Source organism: Taeniopygia guttata, chromosome 1A (genome assembly GCF_048771995.1).
Source record: "Taeniopygia guttata chromosome 1A, bTaeGut7.mat, whole genome shotgun sequence".
Taxonomy (NCBI): domain Eukaryota; kingdom Metazoa; phylum Chordata; class Aves; order Passeriformes; family Estrildidae; genus Taeniopygia; species Taeniopygia guttata.
Genome location: NC_133025.1, coordinates 13,116,354 through 13,135,217, shown reverse-complemented (window position 1 = coordinate 13,135,217; position 18,864 = coordinate 13,116,354). Strand labels below are relative to the sequence as shown.

The 18,864-nt window shown below is 39.2% G+C and overlaps 1 protein-coding gene across 7 annotated transcripts in view; it reads right to left on the bottom strand.

Moving 5' to 3' along the window:
- Positions 1-1,352: 1,352 nt before the first annotated feature.
- Positions 1,353-18,864, bottom strand: part of KMT2E (lysine methyltransferase 2E (inactive)) — a 56,337-nt gene continuing 38,825 nt past the window's right edge. For 5 of the 7 annotated variants that reach the window (XM_072919495.1, XM_030263758.4, XM_030263757.4 and 2 more), the window contains 13 exons: positions 16,930-17,028; positions 16,021-16,185; positions 14,774-15,082; positions 12,719-12,973; positions 12,393-12,537; positions 11,440-11,693; positions 11,217-11,273; positions 9,810-10,373; positions 6,670-6,971; positions 4,915-5,003; positions 4,700-4,813; positions 4,452-4,543; positions 1,353-3,622 (listed from right to left, as the gene is read on the bottom strand). In XM_072919495.1, coding sequence (XP_072775596.1) covers positions 2,108-3,622; positions 4,452-4,543; positions 4,700-4,813; positions 4,915-5,003; positions 6,670-6,971; positions 9,810-10,373; positions 11,217-11,273; positions 11,440-11,693; positions 12,393-12,537; positions 12,719-12,973; positions 14,774-15,082; positions 16,021-16,185; positions 16,930-17,028 — 3,960 coding nt within the window. In that variant the 3' untranslated portion in view covers positions 1,353-2,107. The remainder of the gene's footprint in view (positions 3,623-4,451; positions 4,544-4,699; positions 4,814-4,914; positions 5,004-6,669; positions 6,972-9,809; positions 10,374-11,216; positions 11,274-11,439; positions 11,694-12,392; positions 12,538-12,718; positions 12,974-14,773; positions 15,083-16,020; positions 16,186-16,929; positions 17,029-18,864) is intronic. The other 2 variants (XM_030263766.4, XM_030263767.4) reach the window with 1 other exon arrangement.

The following is an 18,864-nucleotide window of genomic DNA, read 5'->3' as shown; positions in this document are numbered from 1 at the left end:
TCAGGACCGTGTGCCTTCACCCTCACCCCTGGAGCTGCTTTTAGTGGCTGCAAAGACAACGCTGCTCACAAGGATGATGCCACAATGGACTCAGCTGGAGGTAAAAATTAACGTTCAGCTTCACACCCAGCCCAGCTCTGTGGTGCCTGGTTGCTGCAACCGGTTAGAAATGCGTTCTGGAACACACAGAAAGTGCTGGCACTGGAATGACGTGCCAGGGGCAGCCCAAGGCTGGGACAGCTCTGCCCTCTGCCCGGCCTTGGTGCTGCCTTGGCCTCGTCCTCTTCTGCCCCCAGTGCAGCAGCTCCCTGTACTGCACTAAGGCCTTGCCAAGCACAGTTGGGTATTTAACGTTCTCTTGTGTTTGAAATGATTTTGTCACTTCCTGGAGGTATGGAAGAGGGGCAGACCAGATCTGAATGCTGGGCTAGGCAGGACAATGCACATCAAAATCGGTGTCTGAGCAACTGCACAGAGGGTCATTGGGTTTTTTGCTGTTTTTGATAGCCTGATGCTGGCCTAGACTACACATGCTAGTGTAAAATGTGAACCCCAGTGTGTGTGCTGCAGAGCCAGCAGGTGTTCAGGAAAGCATTTCTAGTGTATGAATTTAACTAGCAAGATTTTTCCGTACTTAGAAGCAAATTAGAGTTTCAACTGGCCCCCTTTTTCTTTTTTACATGTTAAAAAAGAATTACCACTGTTCTTTAGTGGGTAGGAGGAGCCACTTTCCCTCCTATGCTGTTCAGCTTTCCCCACACACTGGTTCTCCTCTCAAGTGAGCCATTGAGCACGGTCCTGTTGTGTGAGCAGGACAGAGTTCCTGCTGAGATGGGAGGACGCCCTCAGCCGTGGCACAGTAACTGCACTGATGAGCAAACAGCACATCTCAGCTGCCGTGTGCAGCAGCAGCAGCAGCAATAAACCACTTCCTTACAAAAACCCCAAACTGCTACAGTTTGTAACATGCTGCACCCCATTACAGCAGCACCCACTGGCTCCTCCACACCCAACTGGAGAGCCTGAGGAAGCAGGAGAGAAGGGAAAGGGAAAGGTACTGCAGCAGGCAGGTGCTTCCCTGCTCTGTAGCCAAGGTCACCTCACATAAAAATGCCCATCAGTGCCCCTGTTGCTCCTGTTGGTAAACTGGCCTAGGACTCTGCTGTGTCTGGGGTACTTATTCCTCAGCCTCTGAACAGAGCAGGGGAAAGAAGTTCCACATCTGTCTGTGCTGCAGCAGTGAAGGCACAGCTGGAAACTGCAGAGAAGTGAAGAGCCTCACAGGGAGAAGGGAAGATCAGAGACTTAAGGCTGCTTTCCTGTTGATATAGCACCCTTTCAGGACAAATAGGTAAAACTGACATAATTGTGATTTATTAACATGAATTAAAATGCCCAACCAGTGCTGCAATGTGACAGTATATTAAAAAAAATTAAAGATCATATACTGTACTACTTTCACAAAGATCACACTTTTTTTTTGCAAAAGACTTATATACAATACTATATCAAATGAAAGAAGCTTTAAGCAACTTTACAAGCGAAAGAAATACAGTATTTACAGCACTCGTCTGAGACATTAGAAACAGTCTATACATTAAATTACAATTTCTGCAAATAACTGATGAAACAAAAAGCCATGTCCACACCAAAACTATAAAAATCTGTATTGCATTGTTTCCTATCTCTATGCACACAAAAAACTGTTGACAGAAAATGGCAAAAAAAATTGTTAGTGCCATCACTTAGCCTGTGTACTTATTTAATTACATATGTATAAAAGTAATATAGAAAACTTTCACTAAATGAATTTAACTGCAACAATAAAATTTTAACATTATGCAGCATCAAACCTACTGCCAGAAAAAACAGCTGGAATGTCCACTTACAAAATAAAAAGAAATACCTAATACTGGCTTAACAGCAAGTTTTCAGGAATTTTAAAAAGCAAAAAATGGAAAGGATACAATGGAAGAGCACTGGTGTTTGCTTTTATACAAAGTATCATGTACAAGCTTTAAAAAGTACCTTGAATAGGTACATATTAAATATACAGAGTTTATATTACAGAACATTTTAAAAATGTTGATAACTAAAGGGATCTGTTTTAATGCCACCCTGACCCATGGTAATTGTTCTGGAAGGTGGGTGGCACCTGTGCTCTGTGGATGGGGATCTGTCCTGGCACGGGCGAGGCCTGCTGCTGCCCTTGCACTCCGTGGGGAAGGCTGACGGAGCCGGGGTGCGGGCAGAACCCGGAAGCAGTAGGTGTTGCAATACTGTTTGGTCCTTGAGGTTGGATGTGAGGACCCTGGCCAGGGAGTGGGCAGTGAGGTCCTGTGCCAGCAGGCTGATGCTGAGGTCCAGGTCCTAACGTTGTGTGATGTGGGGCTTGCGAGGAGTAAGAGGAGACGCTCGTGTGAGCACTGGAAGGGAAGTGGGGGGGTCCTTGATGAGAGGGGTGGTGTAAGCCTTGTGCTGATGAGGGGTGGTGCCCCGAGCTGATAACGTTGGAGGGAGGGGGCGGTGGGGGAGGCGGTGCCGAGTTTACAACGTGCTGGTGTTGTGCTTGCAAACCTTGGTGCCCCGTGGAAGGATGGGGGGGTTGGTGGTGGGGGAGAGGACCTGGTGGTGGAGGTGGTGGTGGCAAATGGTGGCCAGCAGCTTGAGAATGAATGTGTGATCCAGGAGCCACTGCCATGGCATGAACTGGACCGACAACATGTGCTACAGAGTGCTGCTGATGAGTACTTTGCTGCTGGACGAGGTGGGGTCCTGGAGCAGGTGGTGGAGGAGGAGGAGGAGGAGCAGCAGATGCCGATGCCTGGTGATGAATACTGGGGTTCTGAGAGGACAAAAAATGCCCTGCAGCTACGTGGTGTCCTGGCACCGTTTGCTGACCCGCAGTGCCAGGAAGTGCTTGATTTGGTCCAGATGAAAACACAGTCTGTTGGGGTATGCTGCCTTTCAGCTGGCTGTAGCTCTGGAAGTTTCCAGAGGGCTGCTGGCTTTGATAGTAAGTGGAAGAAGGTGGTGGAGGGGGTGGGGGAGGCGGCGCATTGCTGTTCAAATTTTGTTGGTTAAACTGGCTGTAGGAAGCTGAAGATTGTCCTGATGTTGTCTGAGTGAAGAGGGGGCCGCTAGCCTGTGCCTGATTACCGGGCTGGAGGGTCGGAGCCGCCGGGTAGAAGTTCCTGTGTGTTTCCCTCTGGGGCGTTCCAACTTGAGGTGACTGTGGATGATGAGGTCTGTATGGAGATCCCAGCTGCTGTGAGTGAGGCTTTGGTGAAAGGTAACCGTGCTGCACAGGCGCGTGAGGGGTAGAAGACTTGGGGGGATTTTCGATGTGAGGCGAAGGAGGGCAATGCAGCTTCAAAGGTGCGGAAGGCAACTTCTGTGAATGTGAAAGTTGCTCAGCAGAGCCGCGCAGATGTGACTGAGATGGATGATTTTTTGAAAGTGCTTGGACGTTGTTTGTCAGCTGTTTCTGCTGCAGCTCAGATTTTGGGTGATTCGCACATTCAGTCTCAGGTGCATTAGCTGCAGTTTCCCAGTGTGAATCTGGTTTTGTGGGTGTTTTCCCAAGAGGCTGTGCTGAAACTACAGGACTCGGTGAAGAGGGCTGGAACGAAAAGAAAGGCAGTAAGTGCTCAATGTTCAAAATATTCAACCATGCACGCAATAAACAAAAAAGAACATCTCAAAACACTCTCCTCCCCAGATTGTGAGAAGTGCTGAGGTGCAGGATATATATTTGGTGTGAGAAAAACATCAGTAACAGAGTAAGCTTGAGAAGGTACTATTTTTATCACATACGTATCAATAATTCTTCCAAGTCAAAGACTACTAAAGTGTATTTTAAAGTGGTAACAGAAATACAATCCATTAGGTCAAAGTCTGAATCCATTCTTTGTTAAAAGTTTTAGATTTCTGAATCTGAAAGAAGTAATTCCAGAGAAGGCCACTTACAGGAATAAAGCAATTTTTAGAGTGATTTAACATTTTGAAGCTGGGGTAGTGAAAGCAAACATACTAGATATGACAACCTAAATCACTTCACTACTCAACATCCTTCTCCGTATTATCAGAGCCCTGACTGCCAGATAATGCCCAACTCTTGCAGAGCAAGAGCAACCTCCTGTTAAGGGTAAGTCACATCACTGCTGTCTGAGTGCCAGTTCTTCAGCATTCCCACCTCAGGACAGCGCACACACATCTCTTCTCTTATCCATAAACATGTACAACTACTGAAAGCACAGCATATAAACCCACTTTTTAGTGTATATGGACAAATATTCTTGCAAATGTCAACCTATGTTAAATTACTGCACAGACATATGAACATGTGTCTATGTCACCAAAGTAGTAAATCCTACAATTAACATTTTTAAAGGTAACTCGGAGACAGATGGAGTTATTCCTATGCATATTGTGCAAACACCTTATATTACCTTGCTTGCTTTTGATGGACTCTTACAAGTCCTTTGTGAAGTATCTGGGGACGGACATTCAGAAGTTGGCTCTGGATTTTCAGAATCAGGTTCTATAGAAATAAAGCAGAGATAAATATCAAAGTGGGAAAATGGAATCTTTTGCAGAAATCACTAAGCACTTTATATTTGACTTTAAAAGAGCTATTAAAGCTGTTGTTAGACCATTGAATATGTCAAGTGTTATACAAGGTCATCTGCTTACTGACCTTCTGTAATTTCAGTGAAAGAAGGGACCTTAAGCTGCAACTGGGAAATGAGATTTGAATGAGATGGAGACTGAACATGAGACGGTGAGCATGGCCTACAAGGTGATCCTCCCCCTACAGATGAAGCAGACCCAAACACAGTATTAGAATTATTACAGATTACCATGGGGGAACTGGTTAGACTTATGTATCTTCAAAACAATAAATCAACTCACCACTGTCCTTGTCTTTCCTATGATCACTGAGAAGTAAAGCTCTCTGATAACTTCGTTCTCTCACTTGTTCCACAGAGGTTGATGCAGTCCTGCAAGAGAAGTCCATTTTAAATTTAAGAGGATGTACTCCCATGTTCCAAATTTAGGACAATGTATATGCAAATACAGAGTCAGAGAAAGTTTACAGTGTTGGCTGCATGTAACGACCAAATAACTGGCTGTGCATAAGGAATATTATTATTCAAGTGTTTTGTATCTATTTTCTCCCACTTTAAATACAGTAATTTCCTGCAACCTTGTTACATTATGGCATTTCCTCTTAAGTGTCTGTAGATCTGTGGGCTTTTATTTGTCTAAACAACTGAAAAGTAAAAAATAAAGATCACAGTTACTGGTTCATAGTCTCAATTTGCAGAAAACTCCCTTATTCCCAAATTGGAAATAGTAATCTTGTTTGTTTGTTGTTAAGAATCTGCTCTTTAATAGCGGAGGCACAGCAGTAAACTGTGAACCACTACAAACCTATCTCTGTTTAAGCTTCTACACTGGAATTGCCACATAGTGGGGTATGCAATGGCAGTCACATCTCATCATCAGCTACATCTGTCAATCACAACCTGACCAAGAACATTGTGCGTGACAGTGCTCCACAAAACTATTTTCCTTTCTGGCAAGAATGTATGGCATCACTTCACAATACTGCTGCACTCAAGTTTAAGTTTTGGTGCTGCTCTGCAGGGTTACTGCAAAATCTAAGTAGTAAATTCTTCCCTGTTTAGCCTGTTTACACAATTAAGGGCAGTAGCTTCTGCACTTCTCAGTGGAACACTGAAGACTGCATTTAAGTTCTCCCATCAAATGGCTTTACAAAATCTGGAGCATCTGAGTGGAAGGATGTTCAACTCCTAAGCCCATGTTTCATCCTCACCACAGTTAGTCCACCACTACAGTATGAAGAACATCAGCCGGATTTATTTTGCACTACTAATGTTTTGGAGACAGCAGGCCATCTATTTTAAAGCTATCAAAACTCAGTGAAAAATTTGTGCAGTGTTTTAAACAGAATGAAGTCACTCGATCTCCTCCCCATCCACACTCCACCTCTCCTCAGGGCCTGGGATTGTTTGGAGTATCTGGTGTTGCACACACTGCCCATATGGTCTGCAAACAAGGGAACCACTGAGCAAACACCAACACTGCTGTGAGTGTCACCACATGTCCCACCTGAGCAGGAGCTGCTGGCCAGGCTGCATTCAGCCCTGCACAGGGCAATCAGGCCACAGCAAACATCCCACACGCATTCCAGCCATGACTGAAAACCACACCTCTGAAGGTCTTCCAGAAGCCTTTGCTAATCATCATAGATTTTTCTCCTGTTGCACCTTATGCCCTACAGTACTTTTGGAAAGGCTTTGAGATTTAACATGAAAAATTCTCTTCAGCTCACAAAGCAGTGGAAATATAAGGACACAACTGCTCAAACCAATACCTATTTTCCATTAGAAGAATAAAAAATCAGAATTAAAATAATTTAATAAATATATTCTGGGTAATTCTTCATGTAATTGAATCATTATGAGGTGTCTGCTCTATTTCTGAGTAAAAAGCTAAGACAACTCTTCATTAAGCTGGGAGAAAAGCTTCCAGTCAGTAACTGCAACAGCAGCCTTAATGAAAAATAGATTTCAAATACCAAAGACTTAGATTCATATAAATAATTCTTCCAGACTTAAATCCTGTAGTTTTGTGGCTTACCACTGAACTTCTGGTTCACTCTTCTCACTGGAGGAAGATTCCTTAATTGCACAGTTGTTGCCAGTGTCTTCTGGAGCTGCATTATAAACAGCAGTTGGCAGTGGTAAAGGCAGGCTTGCAGTGTTTTCAGTTTGCTCCCCGTTTTCACCACTGTTGTTATACCCATCACTAGCACCGTTATTACTACTTGTATTTCCTCCACCAGCAGCATGAGGAGATACAGTAACCAAGGGGAAGCTGTCTGTCTTTGAACCACTTTTTCGAGCTTCACGTTGCCTCTTACGGTATTCTAACAAGGACACCTAAGAGGAAAAACAACCCACAAACAAAGATCAGAAAGGAAGTTTTACCCATTTTCTTTCTCACAGTTTCTATGAAATGCACTATATTTCAGTAATACATACCATGTAATAAGTTCTAACAAAAAAAGGGCAGAGATTAATTGAAGATATTTCACCACATCTGCAGCTGAATATATGGAGTACTGAGCTACTACCAACTGTAAAGATATTAAAAAAATGCTTCTGCCAAGAGAAGAATTATGTGTTCTGCCTCAGTGAAGAAGCAGATGACACAGGTCAGTAAAAGGTCCACTGCTGAAGTCATTCTGTTGGCTGTAGTCACAAGGGACTCTACAGTTTCTCCTGACACTGCAGAATTTTACTATTATACTGATCTAGTAATTTCAAGAGATGTCACATCCAGCTCTCAGACTGACTCCCTTGCATGAGAACCCACTACCCTTCTGCTTCATATATTGAAGGATTCACTAATCTCTTCATGCCTTTTTTTTAACATCCAGAATTTGCAACTTACTTTTCCCAGTTCATTTTGAATTTGTCTTTAGTGCACTTTAAGACAGATTGATTAAGAACATATTTTTAAGCTAACTATATTACTAAAAATAATGACACATAGTTCCTATTTCATGTATTATGTATATAAAATCCACTACACCAAAGTTCCACATAACAAAAACCTGTTTTGGTAGTTAGTAAATTGCCTTCAGTGAATAAAATACATGCTCAAATGTTTTCACCATGAATTTTCAGGATTTAAAGTAGAAAGCTAAAATATTGACCTTCAGACGTACTTTATTCAGTAACTACACTAGTTTGGTTAAAATTACATTTAATGTCTAAATTTTCTTCTAGTTATCAACATCCTCCTCTGAACCATACAGCATCCAAACCAACAAACCAAAGTGCAATAATGAAAAAAATGAATGTTTAACTGGCTTAATCCTCAATAAAACTGGACAACCATTTCTACACAGAAAGAAAAACCAAAGCAGCTGCTGTTTCCAGTCCTAAGGGGTTTTGTTTGTTTGCTTTCAAACAGATCTGCTAGAGACCCATCCATATGTCAGGGTAAAAACAGTGAAAAATACCTGACTTTGCATAAGAAAGTTCAGGTTAAGAACTGATCTCGCTTTCAAACAATTTTGTATTATTTCCACATCATTTAACCCACTGAAGAATACCGCTTTAAAGAAAGCTTAAATGTTAAGAAACCCATGTAATGTGGCCACAATGTACAGGTCTGTATTGATAAAGGACCTGATATTGTGCAACAGTAACACAAAACAGAAGCAGATGTCCACAGAAATATGCAAAAATATCCTACTAAGACCTACCTATTGCTGTCTTAATGACCCAAAGGAAAAGGCTTTTATGAGTCTCCTACAAAATTCCTGAATCTTCATCTTTCACCTTAGGCGGGATCCAGCCCCACCACCTCTTTTTTTATACTGTCTAAGGTTTCAAATTTTTACGCGTCCTCAGAAATCCTAAATCCCCTTCTCTTTCAAGGGTACAGATACAACATTTTCTGGTTGTTTCTTCAAACTCAGACTTTTAGACATGAATCCTGGGATTGAGGGGTGTCAGGGGGCAGCCACACCTTTTTTTATTGGAGGATTAGTGCAGCATAAGCTCTCAGCAGTAACAACCTGGAACAATCCCTGGAGCAAGGGACATGGGGAGGGTTGCTGAAATACTAAGTGCTGCTGGGATTTGTGAAGACTAATTTAGCCTTCAGAAGAAGACTGTCCAGTTACAGGAATTTTGGATTATGTTTTCTTTTTGGGTTTGCCAAAACAGCAGAGTTACAGTAACACACACGTGATCTATCAAATTCTCAGGGCCATGACCAGGTAAGATCAGAGCTCCTACAATATTGCTCCATTTATGCCTCAGCTTGAAGCAAGTAAACAAAAATCCAGTTCTGATGAAAAACTACTGAAGGAAGACTCCTCACTGCTCCCCAGCAGGATGCCCTGGAGGAGAAGGAATATACAAGGGGCTGCAATGTGACCAAAAAAGCCCAAACCCCATTGTGCAGGCATGTACACATGCAGAAAACCCCACTCTCCTTATTACTACTTCTGTAAAGAAAATAAATCACACCTTTCAAACAGGAAGAATTACTAGAGTCTGTGGTGAGACAGAACAGGCAAGCTGGTACACTGGAGACCACTGCCTTTCATCTTTGTCATTCCTTCTGCAGAGGGAGTCAACCTGACAGTCCAATGCAGTCTAAGAATTATGCAAAGTAACTTCCAATCCTGGTTCGAGTTCCCCATGATTATATCACTTATCTACAAGAACTGTTTCATGAGAGTAGCAGATTTAGATTGTGCTTATTTTTCAAACAATAAAAAACGCCCCAAAAAAAAACCAAAAAAACAAATTAAGCCAAGAAAAATATTTCTTGGAACTAAGGATTTCTGTGCAGTTTTAACTTTAAAGTCTGAGTAGCATAAATCTATTCTTGCAACTTCTTGCAGTAATTCATAACAGATGTGCACAGTATGTGGTCTCTATGATGCTAGTATATATTCTGTAAACAGAATACTGTAACACCAGGTGGCATAAGCAACCATTTTCAAAACTGAAAAGCAATTATTTATTGGGCAATTAATTTAAGAATCATATAAAACAGAATTTGTATCTTTTATGTTGAAAAAATAAATTACTAATATTTTTATGCCGCTTTGCTCTTTGCCCTTCATTATTTCTCCTGAATGTCTACTACACTGTAGTATGTAAATATGAGCCATCAGTTGTTTTTTATTACACTGGGGTTCTTTCTGTTAGCAGACAATGGAAGACAGACCAAATGATTCTTAAATTTATAACCTTTTTCTTTTGTGGAGGGTTCTGGGGTGTGCAATTTCCATCCATCAAATTGTCGTTATTGACAGTCCTTCCAAAGCCAGGTGCAATTCCATCTTCTGAAGTACAAAAAACAGATGCTTCCATGAACATGCCTCTTGCATCGTCTTGAATCAGGCACTTTGACTCGTTTATTCTGAATCCACCTCCTACCTCCAACTGATGTGAAGGGGTCAAGTCCCTCAAATTAGAATTCATTGAGAAATTTACACCTGTCCTGTCAGGACTTTTTACCCAGGAAGAATAAATTGTGCCCCGTCCACAATGAGCAGTTTCTAATTGGCTGTTTGAATCAGTCCTATCATGTGTGGGGGCTTCCAGGTTTTTATGCAGTGCACTTTGCTCAATTACTTCGAGTCCCAGCTGGAGGTCTGACACAGATTCCATTTCTCCAGTGCACTGCCGTGTGACATCAGTCCTATTCCGTGGACTAGAATATCCAATAGTCTTTATTTCTTGCAGGCCCATTTCTGTCAGGTTTGAATTTCTGAAAGAATTCAGTGCTAGAATCGATGCTCTGTCATAACCCTGCATGAAGAAATGCATGGAGAAAAAACATGTAACTATTTTTCAACATTCCATCAAACATATTTGACGTTCAGATGTGCCTTTAAGTGGGATTAAAGGCCTTCCAGTACCATGAATTTAACTTTTTTTAAGAAACAATTCTACAGCCAGACACTTAGTTCTACTATTCCCATGTATTATGTTAAAGCATTTTAATAAAATGTACATTAACCAAAGTAAAAATAAACATTAAGCACCAGGTTTTATTTATGACTGGAAGTGGAAGGGGAGGAGCTTCAAAAGGAGCAAGTCCCATGCCAGGAAGCTAGAAAGTACTTGCTTCATCATAAAAGCAATCCTCCTCAGTGTCAAAACACTTATTTCAAAGCAGGAGAAGGAAGGAGAAGTTTTTCCAAGACACATCCAAATTTTAGGATGATGCCCCATGGCAGGACACACACACCCTGCAGGCTGGGAATTCCAGGTGTATTCCAACAGCACTTGCTCTTCAACTAATCCACCACCTGACTTACTAACTTTCTGCTCTGCTCTTTCACTTTGAAACAATTAAGAAATGCTGGTAACAAGGAGAAATGTTAATCTGACTACAGCCTGGAAAGCAAGGTTTTCTCTTTCTGTTCCTATCTCCAAATTGCAGTAGTTACTCCTTTCCATTACAGGAGTTGATCCTGATCCTAATCAGGATTTTTAAGTGATACAGAGAGAAACCAGTTTAAAATAGAAAATATAAGAGGTAAAGTGGAATTATAAAGGAGTAAGCAAGTAAAACCTATGGGGAAGTTACCCTTTAAATTCTCAGGAACTTGCAATGATACCATTTGCAGGTTTTATAAATTTCCTTACCTCTTGACTGTAAGCTCGCCTTTTTATTTCTGGGGAACTGTCAGGTGAGGAAATATTCTAAATAAACAAGAAGAAATTGCAAGTCAATTCATTTTTTAGCCTAGAGGAATAACCCCTCCTCTACCCCCACCCACATTTTGTAGCAGGAGTACAAAAATACTGATTTACACTGCAATGTCTGAACACTTTCTCTGTATGCTGTAAAATTCATTATAAATCTCACCTCAAAGTGCATGGTATTTCCATGTATACATGGAGTTACAGGAGTAACTGGTGAATATATGGGTTTGTAACCATTTCGACAAGCTTCATCTTCTGTTTTCACCCTGGGAGGAGTAGCAAACAACGATGGTTCGGAGGCAGTGATGTCAGCATGGGTTGGTGTGGCATAGGGAGAAGGAGTAGGTGTGGAGGTTTCTGAGAAAGCAGACTCCAACAGCTGATACAGTCTTCGTTTTTTTAGTGGTGTGGTTAGATCTGTGAATTAAAATTAGAAAAAAGTCCTAAGATTTCTAGATATAACAACCACTTACAGTTGTTTAAGTACTTTATGTAATGAAACTGTGAATTCCAAATTAAAGAATTCTAAGATCAAAAAAATCTCTGAAGGGCAGGCTTCCTGAGAGATGAACTTTTAACAGCCTACAGGCTTCCTGAAAAATAAACTCCTAACAGCCTACAGATACATCAGTAACTAAATTCCATGTGCTAGGATGCTGGGAAGAACTGCCTATGTCTCCAGAGAAGGCCAAGTCAACTTCTATGCATTTTTAAGACTGTTCAGCTAAAAGGTGGATTTTCTATTATGCCTACAAGATTACACAGCTTTCCCCTCCTGTATGCTACATTGGCCTACTGAGTTTTAAAGGGATCCTAAGTATACAGAAAGCATAGAAAATTAAATTTATAACCTGACCTCTTAATACTAATACCGAAACCATTAGTCTTTTGTTGATTGTAAATGCTAGGATATATAATGGCTTCTTATCTAATGTACATTAAAGGGGGAAAAATTCCCAAACACTATGCAACTAAGCATTTCTTTCAAAGAAAGTATTAGGAAAACATGCCAATATCCCTGGAATTTTCATCAACTCATCAATTTAAAAACACAGTGCTCCACAATCAGCTACCTCAACATAGCTCTTATTTAGTGTATTTACAAAAGTTTCACACCTGTTAAGGAACAGCTGTCATTTAGTAATAAAGGACTTTTATGTTCACCATTGATGGCTGGACTTCTAGATCTCTCCTGTGACGGTGAATTAAATCTATCAATCGTTGTTGAATTCTCTTCTTCCAAAGCCTGCTTCAACCAACGCTGTAAAACAACAAGAAGTTCCAACTAGCAGCTTAAAACTTTAATGATGAACATTTCAAAATGTGTAACATGACTGGTTTGCCAAACTGCCTTTTTCTTGCCTGAATTTATGCTAGTACATAAAGACTTCTTTTTAATAAATGTGGGATAGAACACCATAATGAAGGCAAGCATTCATTACCTTCTTACAAGAGCCAGTAATGTTTTCCACAGGTTCTTTTTTCCTCCTCTTTTCTGAAAGGAATGGAGAAGTAAAACGGATATAGTGCTTTGGAGTTGAATACACGTGTGGACTGTAAGTGAGACCAGGTAAAGAGTTCAGCTGAGTAGCCAGAACTTCAGGGTCAGTGGTTATGCGGAGAGGCCTTTCCGGTAGTGTGTCTGTAGGCTTCCCTGCTTTATCACTCTTTTCACTTAACCATTCACTAACCAAGTGCTAAACAGGGAGAGAGAAAAAAAATTAGTGTTTTATGAGTGTGTTTACCAGTGGCTTTTTAAAAGTGTTTAGCTCAATTATTCATCTAGTCAACTATTACACAAACCAAACAGTTTGTTTCCAGGCTCCAAGTCTAAGAATACCTGGCAAGAATGAGCTCAGTTGTAGTGAAATCACGGGAACAGCAGAAGAAATCAGTACAGATTTGCTTACACACCAGTTTAGGGGAGGGGTGGGGGTGTTCAGTTGTTTTTTTTTGTTGTAAACTACACTTAGTTCTTTTGCATTTAATTATCACTGAATATTACAATGCAAGTACCCAAATCAACTGTATTTAGGATGTCAATTTAGTAAAACAAAATTTAACTTGTGCCTGAGCATCCAGGCTGAGGAGAAATAGTGTAACATCAACAGAGCAAAGTTAAAGAAGCCCCTCATCAGATTTCCATACTCTCAGGACTGTGCCTCAGTCAACACGTCAGGCAGCTGCCTTCAACACTCTTCAACTGTAGTAGTAAATGTGGCAATTTAATACAAAGACACACTGGTCTAAAGGCTAGTCTTTCCTAGCTAGTTCAGTGCTTTTAAAAAAATATGCCAATCGATTTTGGTTTATATTAACAGATAAACTAACCTCTTGGATTTTACAGTGATTCAAAATTAAGGACATGGAACATTAAATAATACTAGTATGATATTAAGGCTTTAACACAAATTATCCTAATATATTTTATTCTGCCTTTTAAAAATCCACTTTTATTTTATTAATTTTTAAAGCAAGACCATCTCTACACTTCGGGTACACTGGATGCAATGCAGAGACATTTCAGAGACACCTGAAGCCTGAATTTTACTGCCCTTTTTTGCTGTTTCAGAGTATTAAGGATATCTTCCTTCTTTTCTGCTATGCAACAGGCAAGAAAGGAAGAAGTGTTCCTCCTCACAAGAATGTAACAGTGATGCAAAAAAGTAGTGTTACAGAATAACTGAAGTACAGTTGGAAAGAAACAATCTAAATTACGTTTGAGATTTAAGATAAAAAACCATCTTAAAATTGTTATTTTTCTTTTGACAAGAAGTTTTGACCTATGACTTTTGCCCCCTTTTCCTCCACTGATTAAAATTTTCAGGACTTCATGTAAATCACACAACAAATACTTTTTAATGCATTCTTCAAAGTTTAAAGCAGAAACCTATACTGCTTTAGTTGCACTTGCAGATTTAAGATTTCTGAATGTCTTTTAATATTGTGCCATTTAATAGAACTTTTTTGAAATGCAGGCTAAAGTAAAGAAATTTAAAAGCAAAGCATTAAAGAGCAAAGAATTCTCCCTCCAGACATGCACATACACATTCAGGGTGTTTAGATCCATAAACTTCAGAACAGGTATCTGAGAAGTACTACGAGTTTGTGAGTTCCTTGGAGATATTGTTTGCTATCTGAAGCATGCAATGAACAAAGGAAAAAAAGGCAACTTTTATTTCCTTGTTTTTTTCTTTAAATTCAGCTTTAATTTTGGTTATGTATAACATTTCAATCCATGTAGAAAGCTCATTTAGAAAACATTTTGTTCCAAAATTGCTCTGAAGATGCATTTTGGAAGTGTCTTAAATCCAAACTAACTTCCACCAAACGATGTTACTCATATTTTAATGTATTACCAATGAGTGACATACAATGGTGATTTTTCAAGAAATGAGTAACATTTTAAAAAATCCATACATGCACTGATGAAGCAGACTGTAATTTTTTAAAACTCTGTTAAGGTCTGTCTTTTCCCCACCCTTCAAGAGACTTACCTTCTTTGTTTTCGGATACTTCGTAGGGCATTTACTAAGTGCTGGAGCTTCTGTTTCAGTAACCATTTCTGTAACAACAGTTTCTGTTTCAGGCTCAGCTACCAGGGCTGCGTTCTCAGTTTCATTATGCTGTGAAGTTACTTCCACATCAGGAGAGGAGGGCTGGATGTCTGAACACATGCTGACCGTCCTGTGTCGCCTGCGCTGCTGTCCAATGTGAGTTCTACTCCGGGAGAAGCTTTTTCTCTGTTTAGCTCTATTAACTTTGGCTGGGGTAGGCTTGGTGGCAGTTTCTTCTTTTGCCGGTTCCTGGGACAAGACAGAAGTCAAGAAAACAGATCCCATACATGTTTAGAGCTACTTATCTTTATCTAAGGAAAAAAAGTCAATTCCCTCTTCTTTTATAAAAGAAAGTCCAAAAAGTCTCAATCTTGTCTGTGTTGCCAGAACGACAAAAATTCTCTCCTTGAAGGCAAATGACAGGATTTCCTGTAGTTTCCTCCCAATCAGCAGTGTTCACACACACCCATCACCAGTCAGATCATGACAGATCTGTGTAAGAACTGACATTCATTCACCGAGAAGCTAGAAATCAACTGCTTATATCATTATGTCTTTTGGCAATTCGTAGTTTACTAGGTGTTTAGCTTTGTCGCAAAAGATACTCAAGAGAATGCTGACACATACAGCTCAGGGAATCAACCTGGACTGAGAATCACTCTATGAGTATTTGCAAACTAAGAAGCATCCATTAACAACAGAGTTAAAAACTGTTTGTAAAACATCAAGTATTATCAGAAAAAACCCAGACTTTACTAACTCATTTCCTTTAAAATAACAGAAAGATTATAATACTATGTGTTCCTGAAAAACCACTGAAGAAACAAATTTTTCTCCAATGGTTACAGAGGGTGACTAAGGACAGTCACCTCCTGTGGCTAACATCAACACTGATAAATGCTTCTAATCCTAAACTTCAAAGACAGACTGAATTACACAGCTGGTGTGTGTGTATGTTTGCATAAATTCATGTAACTGAAATTCTTCATTAAAGAATTCTACATGTATCTTATCTGGAAAAAAGTCAGGAGTTAATATAATGTAATGTCAAAGAACATTTTGGTTACATATATCTGAGTTCAGAGGAAAAAAAAATTTTCATACATCTTAACATGCAGCTCGCCATCCAAGTTGACAAAATACGTAATGTTAAAATACAGCTTTAAAATAAAGCTCCAGATAACTACCTGAATAAATTCGGCATCATTGAGAATCTGTGCTTCCTTGCATTCTGATTTAACCTCCGTTTTTGCTGTGCTGATTCTTTCCAAAGCTTGTTCTCTTCTTTTTTCTCTTTTTTCTAGTCTGGCAAAAGCTTGCAGAATAGCTTCCATTTTCCGTTCTTCTCTTGTCTGATGGATTTAACAATAATCGTGATCAGTTTTAGTCATAATCTTTCATATATATAAATATGTAATTACTCTCACTCCTATTTTTAAAGTACTTCTAAACATGTTCAGTGTATGTCTGACATGAAGATCAAATTCAGCAGAAGCTCAGATTAAAGGCACATGTTACAATCACTGCAAATACTAGACTTCTGAAGAAGGGCTTGCACCCTTACCAGCTGGACAAACAAGAAAATTCTTCTCTGAATTTAAGAACTTGCTTAATTTTTTGAATAATTAACAAAAAAAAAAGCAGATTTTAAGATGCTACTTTTATTAACACTGTTCTACCAAAATCCAAAAATGAGGATTTCTGAAACTTTTTACTCAAGTAGGAAAGTCAAATAATATAGGGGAAAATCTTGATTCCCAATGCTAACTATAAAAATGGCCATTACAAATCACAAGCAATAATATAGAGCAAATAATGAGATCTAAAACAGGCATTGAAGAAATCATCTAAAGACACTAAAAAATTCTATACAGTTGAAGATAAAAGCAGATTTTTGTCAGAATGCAGCGATGAACCCAGATGAACTGTTCTCAAATAGCAAGCCTTGCATTTTAAGGGAAAGTTCATATAAGGATATAACTTTGCACATGTGCAGATTGTACAAGCCCACAACAAGGCAGCAATCAGTATGGGAAGAGCAGGTGCCACTAAGCCTTAATGATGCCTTTTAGGCATCTACTTGCTTTCCAACTTACCATCTTCCTTTTCCTTTCTGCAATCTGCTCCTCAGATTCCATTTCTACTTCATTGCTAATGGGAGTTTTTTCTTCTATATCATCAATAAAATCTGGCTCCTGCAAGATGGAAATTGTTGTTTTACAGAAGTGCTACTCCTCTTGCAAACTAGAGTAAACTAAAAGCTAAGACAGCTAAGACAGCTAACTAAACTAACACAGAACTAAGAATCCTCGGAAATAACCAAACCAACAAATCAGGATGAAAAGTGTTCCATTCCCACTCCCTCATCCCACCAAGCATAAAGTAGTATCAGAATTAAACTTTCAAAACAAAGGAAACTTTTGGACACTTACAATGGCCACTGCTCTAACCACTTTATAATCAGTTAAATAGTTAGGAGCTTTATATTATACACTCACAAAAAAGTATTACTTTTAGTGAAATAAAATGAATGCCAAAGTAGATGTTATCAATTTCACTTAAGTTTTACTCAGCTATAAAGTACAGTCAATTGAAGTCACATTTTCCATTTGAACATTCACTATATAATCTAATGATGGTGCCACATCATACAGAAACACAAAAGCGACCCAACAATGGTTTTCTGTTATGAAAGAAAAAACAAACATGAAGTGTAACTTTGAAACTAATTAAATGTTCACTAGTCTTATATGCAATTTCACTTTTACATAAGGGACTAGACAAAGATAGAAAGTTTGTCCTAAAATATATATTGAAACACAGAAACCAGGCAGTTAGTAGCTTTTTTCCTGGGGCAATACATATGATGCTACCATAAAGAAGATGTATGGGAAAATGTAAATGCATTTTTAACAGCTTTATTCTTCCCACAATTCCTACTCTTCTATTTTGAAAAACAGTACAAGCTCTCCTGTGAATGTTCTATATAAACACTGTATATTACATTAAAAGATTGGGAGAAGATTCCACATACCACCTATCAACTTACTGAAAACATGACACAAAACACAAATCAAAAATTGCTTTTGATCAAAAATCAGTCTCAAGATGAGAAAGTTTAAATACTACCTCTCTAGAGACCATAATCTGCAAGGCACATGCACACCTCCTGGACCTCCAGGCATTTTTAAGCTATTTATTGTCTTAGGAAACCTGTGTGTCAGTATACTCATTTTCACCTTACTTTCTTCAGTCCTAAAATAATGTTAAAAGAACTAGGAACTGCTCCCCTCCCAGAATAACTCCCTTTTCTCTGCCCCTAAATCACCATCAAAAAACCATCATACAAAAAAAAAAAAATCATCATCACCACCCTCAAAATGAAGAAATACAGACACTTACTAAGGTAACAATCTAATAATGTTGAATAGTTATCTTTAACAGCTGCTTTGCAAAATTTGTAATTTATGTCATGGACCCCTCCCAACAGTTCTTTCAAACTGACATATTCAAAAAAAGACTAATTTAAAATTTACTATCACAGTACATTACAAGGTAGCTTTGCCATCCTACCTACACATTTAGTTTCAAAACACTCTTTCCTTTCTCCTCCCAAATGAATTAAACTCTCATTACAAATGGAGCTGCAGTCAACACTCAGTATTCTGGGTTGGAGTTCTGTTTTAAGAGCAGGGCTATATACTGCTATGCTGAAAATACTTCTGAGTAACATGCAAACTAACCAAAAGGCACTTCAGGATGGACTGGGAGCTACTGAAACCATGACATGAGGCCTTCACATCAGAGAGTCACAAAGACATTCAGAGGAAAAAGGTCCAACATACCTTTACAACTGTATATTAAGGAAAACTGAAAATAATACATAAATATCTAAACAGCTGATCCATCATTCTGACTTTTGATAAATCTCCACATTGCTTTTCAGTTAAAATTGACTAGTTAAAATTCCTTTAGTAGCTATATAAAATGAGAGTATCTGTATTTAAAAGCTTTTATTTCTGAGCATCTTT